This window comes from Paramormyrops kingsleyae, chromosome 10 (genome assembly GCF_048594095.1).
Source record: "Paramormyrops kingsleyae isolate MSU_618 chromosome 10, PKINGS_0.4, whole genome shotgun sequence".
NCBI classification, from domain to species: Eukaryota; Metazoa; Chordata; class Actinopteri; order Osteoglossiformes; family Mormyridae; genus Paramormyrops; species Paramormyrops kingsleyae.
In genome coordinates this window covers 11,254,991-11,260,990 of record NC_132806.1, presented here as the reverse complement: position 1 = coordinate 11,260,990, position 6,000 = coordinate 11,254,991, and the positions used below count along the sequence as shown (strand labels likewise).

The 6,000-nt window shown below is 53.7% G+C and overlaps 1 protein-coding gene across 3 annotated transcripts in view; it reads left to right on the top strand.

The window, feature by feature from the left end:
- The first annotated feature begins 435 nt into the window (after positions 1-435).
- aff2 (AF4/FMR2 family, member 2) overlaps positions 436-6,000 on the top strand; it is a 119,292-nt gene continuing 113,727 nt past the window's right edge. For 2 of the 3 annotated variants that reach the window (XM_023819909.2, XM_023819908.2), the window contains exon 1: positions 436-568. In XM_023819909.2, coding sequence (XP_023675677.2) covers positions 516-568 — 53 coding nt within the window. In that variant the 5' untranslated portion in view covers positions 436-515. The remainder of the gene's footprint in view (positions 569-6,000) is intronic. The other variant, XM_023819910.2, reaches the window with a different exon arrangement.

The window sequence follows — 6,000 nt, the reverse complement described above, 5'->3', positions numbered from 1 at the left end:
TGCGGGGCTGAGACACCCTCTGCTGACAGGGAGGACGCTGGCATACAAACAAACCTCACATATGAATGTATATATAAGGAGCAGCGTTTGTCAGCCCGATGCTCCTTGGGAGAAATATGTTCAGACAGAAGCTGGGTCCCGTCAGGGAAATGCCCGGCGCCCCATCCTCTGCCCTACCCCGCAATAAAGCCTCCTTCGCTATTATCTATGTGGCGCACAGCAGCCGCAATGGCTCGGCCCAGCTGATCTTGACAGCAGGGGGGCGCCGCGGGGGGGGGCGAAGGTGTACCGTTATTCCGCCTATTTAAATATGATAAGCCGCCCCCCCCCTCCACACCCTTGCCTGGCCCAGCTCCGCCTTCGCCGAGACGCGGGGCAGGCGGCGGGTGGGCGGCGGTGGCGGGGGGCGGGGGCCGTGTGTCGGCTCGGCTCGGCTCGGCGGAGCACGTACAGTACGGCGGGGTACAGTGTGCGGGAAGCCACGGTCGCTGCGTGCGGGCAGCGGCTCCTCAGCTATGGACCTATTCGAGTTTGACTTCTTTAGGGACTGGGAGCTGGAGCAGCAGTGGTATGTGTTATACTGTCTTATTATCTTAGATGCGCGTAATACGTTTGCTTTTATTTTTTATTTAAAATCCGCGTTTCATGCGTCTTTGTCGTGCAAGCGGGGCTGCGCCGCGCCGGTGCTCACGGCATGACAGCCCGGACCGCGGCGCCGTACCCGCGTAGCCGGTAGCCGGGAGCGGGGAGCCGGTAGCGGGGAGCCGACGCTGCCCGGGATGGTCCCAGATGCGGGGCGATGTCGCCGGCTGGTTAACTTTAACCGGGTTGCGGTTCCGTGTGCCTTTCCTGACGCCTTTTAACCGCATGCATTTAACACAGTTAATGTTAATTCGTAATAAAAACGCCAGTGTTTTTTATCACATGCATTTAATTGGCTTTAATGTTAATTCGTAACCAAAACGCCAGTGTGTTTCTTATTATTGCATACATTTATTATTATCATATACGGAGAGAGCAACTTTGTAGCGGCGTTGTTTCAATACAAGTTGTTACACCGTTAAATCATATAGGTTTCTATAATTTCACGGTCTTCATCACCCATACTGTCATAGTATTAAATAGCAATAATATTAATAACAATGTCTGATATGATGACAAAAAATATCCGTGCAACTAATCATTACAGGGGCCGACGCTCAACTGTCATCTTTGTAAACTTGTTTACTCATCGCTAATAATTTATGAGTATAATTATTTCTCCTGCATAATTGATCATGCCACTACTAGAAAGTAAATATTTGTTTTGTGTTTTTTTTCTTATTGATAAAGAGGGCACATATGAGTCGAAGTGGCTGTAATTTCGGGCTTTATTCATGTTCCCCAGGTACTCATTTCTCCATCTGGTTAGTTTCTCATAGACTGGCGGAGTTTTTATATTTTTCATTTTATCATTTGCGTGTAGACCGTGCGCTTCCGGGACTGGCCGAACTGAGCATCGCAAAGGAATGTTATGCTTGTTTATATATTGAGATATTAATCTCTGTTTGCCCTAATTCAAGTGGAAAGCATACAACAAAAGCCCGAACCGCTGCTAATAGGCTACGAAGTAGCGCCACCATGTGGCGAGATATGCGAAGGACAGTTGTGGGGACTGTTTGTGTTCTGCTCTGTGCAGGCCCTGTATGTGTGTGCGGGCCACCTTCTATATATCTGTGATAATAACTGTGACATTACCATCTATGATATTACTGACAACCGGTAATTACTGTATTTACTACTGCTACTGCTCTAAGTATGAATAATACAACACATTAGTTACTGGATTACCGAGGCATTGCCTTATGCAGATCAAACGGCTTTGACGCGGCTTTTGAGTCCATACTGGTGAACGCACAGCTGTGTGCCCTGTACTCTGTGTCCTCCGTCCCACCCAGATCAATAGCACTAGGCTACGTTAGCTCTGGGGGGGGGATGTGGGGAGGGGGGGGGGCAGAGCATCGGGTCTGAAGCCTGCGTCACGTCGCTGTGTCTCCAGTACTGCCTTGTTTTTCCTTGGTGCCACGTGCTCCCCCCCCCCCCCACTCTCTCTCTCTCTCTCTCTCTCTCTCTCTCCCTCTCTCTCTCTTTCTCTCCCTCCCTCTGCCTCTGATACTTGCTGTGCTCTCTGCCTGTGCTGCTTTGCTCTCCTTTTTTTTTCCATTCGTCTCCACCTCCCTCTGCTCTCTGCCTCTTACCCGTGCCCCCCACCCCCCTGCCTCTCTGCTCCACCCAGTGTCACGCTCGGGCTGTACGCTGACTGTTTACCGCCGCTGTGTCATCGCCAGCGTTTCCCAGGAGGCTCTGTATGGCGCCGCGATGTGGCCCCGTAGCCAATCGGACCCCGGCGAGCGGCCCAGGCTGCCTTCTCGCCTGGCGGCTGGACCATTCCGTTTGTTCTATTCTTCGCGGGGGTCACTTATGTAGCCTGTTAATTGTCTCAGGACTCTTTCTGCTGTCTGGTACTTAGAAAAAGACTTGTCTCCAGATGTTTTAATAAAACATGCCTGTTTACCAGCTGACACTCTGCGGACCTCTGCGTGTTTCTGGGGCCGTTTTGCTTGAGCGCCTCGTGCAGCAACCCAACAGGACGGCCGGACCTGCAGGCCCGTTTTGGGGTTCATCTTGGTTCTGGATGCAGGCTAATTTGTTTGCTAACAGGACCTTGACCCAACATTTCCCCGTCTGGGCTTGTCCTGAATGTTGGCAGGCAGCCGTTATCAGATAGCGAGTCAGGGCATCTTACTCTGCTCCCTGCCAAAGGTCACATCTCAGGTTACCCAGAATTCTGTTTGTGCTTCAGGTAGCCATCCACGTTTGGGTCATGACCTCTGTCTCTCTTTCTCGCTCTATGACTGCGAAGATCTACTGTTTGGTTGGTGGCAGTAGGGTCTATTGCCTGTTGCAATGTATTCATTTCAGGGGTGTCCTTCCAGGGGGGAGGGGGGGTTCAGTCATTAGGCAGCTGGTCACATCTTCACTGTCACGGTGAGGCCAATTAATATTGAGCTTCGGAATGGGGTGCACTTAAGTTTGGATTCGCTGGTGTGTTTGATCACAATTCATATCCCAATGGTGAAGCACATCGATTCCTTTAACACCGGGTCACTTAATGGCTGAGTGGTCAAATAACTGTATCATTTCATATATCTGCACTGATCTGAAATGTGTTTAATTTCTGATTAGTAAGGCAGGCTGCCATATTGCCCTGTTCTCTCTGCCCAGTTTGTGAACGTAACGCGATACCAGGCTTTCTGTTTAAGTTAAGGGCCGCTCGCTATTGATTCTGATTTGATTAAATACATGATGCGTTACGTAGAACAAGTGTGAAGTTTAATCACATCAAATCAGGTTTCACAGTGAGGGGAGATTCAGCTGCTCGCACAACGAGCCCCCCGTGTGGAGAAAGGGACCATTTGTACGTGTAAGCTCACCGGGGTCTGGGGGCTGGGCCGCGGTCTTGGCGAGCCGGAGACTCCGTCCAGCTGCGTTTTTTACACTCTCTCCACAGCCAATAAAAACCCTGAATTTTATGTGGCCTTTTAAAAAATATTCCGATGAAGACAGGCCTTTTGTGTGGATGCATGAGGGTCTGTGTGGGGCCAAATGACGAGATATTGCCATGCGCGTTACCGTGAGACGCTGCGTCCGCTCACAAAGGCACAGTGATGCGTGCGTTTGCACCCCCGCCACTTGGGCTGCAGCCAAGCGCAGCACATGGCGATGTAACAGCGTGTGTAACAGGCTTGGGCACATCGGCGCCCATACACACACACGGGCAGGACTTTCTCAGGAGGCTGATTAGCCCACACCGAATGCCCCTTTCCAGTCGTCGCCGATGGGGCTTCCCATGCTGAGGCGGCCAGTCATGGTAACACTCACCATGCAGTTGTTCTAGAAGGATCCTGCGGGCATCTCGCCGACCACCGGCTTTGTTCCTAACTCACGGTGCTCCGTACAGATTTTCTCCCTGGATAATTTGCTGCTATTTGCCGGGGAAATGTGTGAAACCGCAACGCCGGAGCGATGGGACTATTGTGGACTCCGCTCTGCCCTGCGTGTTCATGTGCTGCCTCCTGACATGAGACAGGGCCGTACTGGTGGGGTCGGGGCAAGAAGAACAGCCTCCCTCCCTCGCCCAGGGCGACTCTAGGGCTGGGGGGCCCTGATCGCTGATTTGGGTGACCTGCACAGCACCGCCCGGCTCGGCTCTGTGTGATTTGTCGGTCCCGCCCATGTGGTCGCGCAGATTCGGCTTCCTTGCGGGACGCAGCAAAGCCGGCACATTGGCTGCCTGCTTGCCCTGTGCTCCTGGGTATCCCACGATGCAGCGGGGGGACGGGCGGTGGGCCATAATGAGAGGCACACCAGAGGTGGCGCATGCCAATCTCATTTATGGCTGGCATGAGGAGGTGGTACTGCCAAGGAGGCCCACTGGCACAGCCACGCCTCCACCCTCCCCCCCCCCCAGCTGGCATAGACCTGTACTGCTGAGCCTGTCGCCAAAGGAGCCCTGAGGCTCCAGCATGCTGTAACCAGTGAGCGTTACCTGATGGTGCATGGAGGAGGCTGGCGGCCTTCACTAGTGCTGCCGTTATTGTTGTTATTATTGTTATTATTATTGTTGTTGGTTTTCAAAATTCCCCTCCACCACTTCGCCCCCTGCTGGCCACAGTCAGTTGCTGCCAGTCTGTTCAGATGAAGTATAAAGGTCCTGCAGATAGGAGACTCCATAATTAAATTAATGTATGAGCACAGGCCTCCAGCCTGCATACCCCCCCTCCAAGGGCCAGATATTCTGCAGGGACAGAGAGAAGGCAGGGCATAGGACGGCCAAGTGGCACCATCACTAGGCCAGGCATGCCTCCACTCCAGCCCCCCCACCCCCGGCAGAGTGCTAATTAGCACGCGGCTAACGAAGGCTGCGGCAATCGCCCAAAGGATAGGGAGGCGGGCCAGACGGGGAGATCGGCCGAGCGGGCCAGACGGAGTCCCGGCTGCTGGCCGGGTCCAGCCTGTCACACAGCCCACCGGGTCGGGGGAGGCCTGGGTCAGCTGAGTTTGGTACCACCGACCCGCTATGGTGCCATTTGGCGAATCTGTACGCCAGGCCTGTCCCACTGTGGCGTGGCCCAGTACGTGTCGGCGTGGGAACCAAACAGTGGCCCTCGCCTTTGTCACCCAGCGCGGCTCAGCTAATACCCGCTAAGCTACTTCGATTTACAGGCCGAGACGCGATCCCCGCCCCCCCCCGGCAGGGTGGCCCACATCCTTCACAGAATTGCGTGGGGAACCTGGACCCGCCCCCCCATCCTCACCCGGGATGGCTGATAACCTGCATGGCCTGATGTCGTCATGCAGTCACAGCATCTGTGTCGTTCAGTCGTCATTCGGAGAAGCAGCCATTAGAGTTACTGGGTTAATCTCTGCACTCGGCTTTTATCTGGCGTTAATCGGACGGTCCTGCACCGGGGTGGGTGTTTTGGCACCCCCCCACCCCATCCTCCCCCTCTATCTTCTGTAACAGACTGACAGGCCCTTTTTAAACCGGATGTTTGCCATTCCCTGTTTAATAATTCCCCGCCATGGAGTTTAGCAGCTGCGCAGTAATTCGCTTCTCCATGCCGGAATGTCATTCCCGCCATTCCCGCCATTCCCGCCATACCCGAAATCCCTGGCGTTCCGCCTGCTAGCTATTATTGCCATTTATCGTGGCGTGTAAAATGAAGTGAGTGTAAATCATGTTTGTGCGCTTTGTCGTCGATGCTGCAATCAACCTGCGAAGGGGTGAATGAATGACTCAAGCTGATGGGGGGGGGGGGGGGTCACAATCCCCCCTCTCCCACTCACACAGCGCCTGCCCTCATCGCTGTGCACAGAACATCAGTCCTCCCCCCGACTGGCCTTTCATGACTGATCTCTTTATAAGCTGTTGGAAATTGCGATCCTTTCAAGGGATCT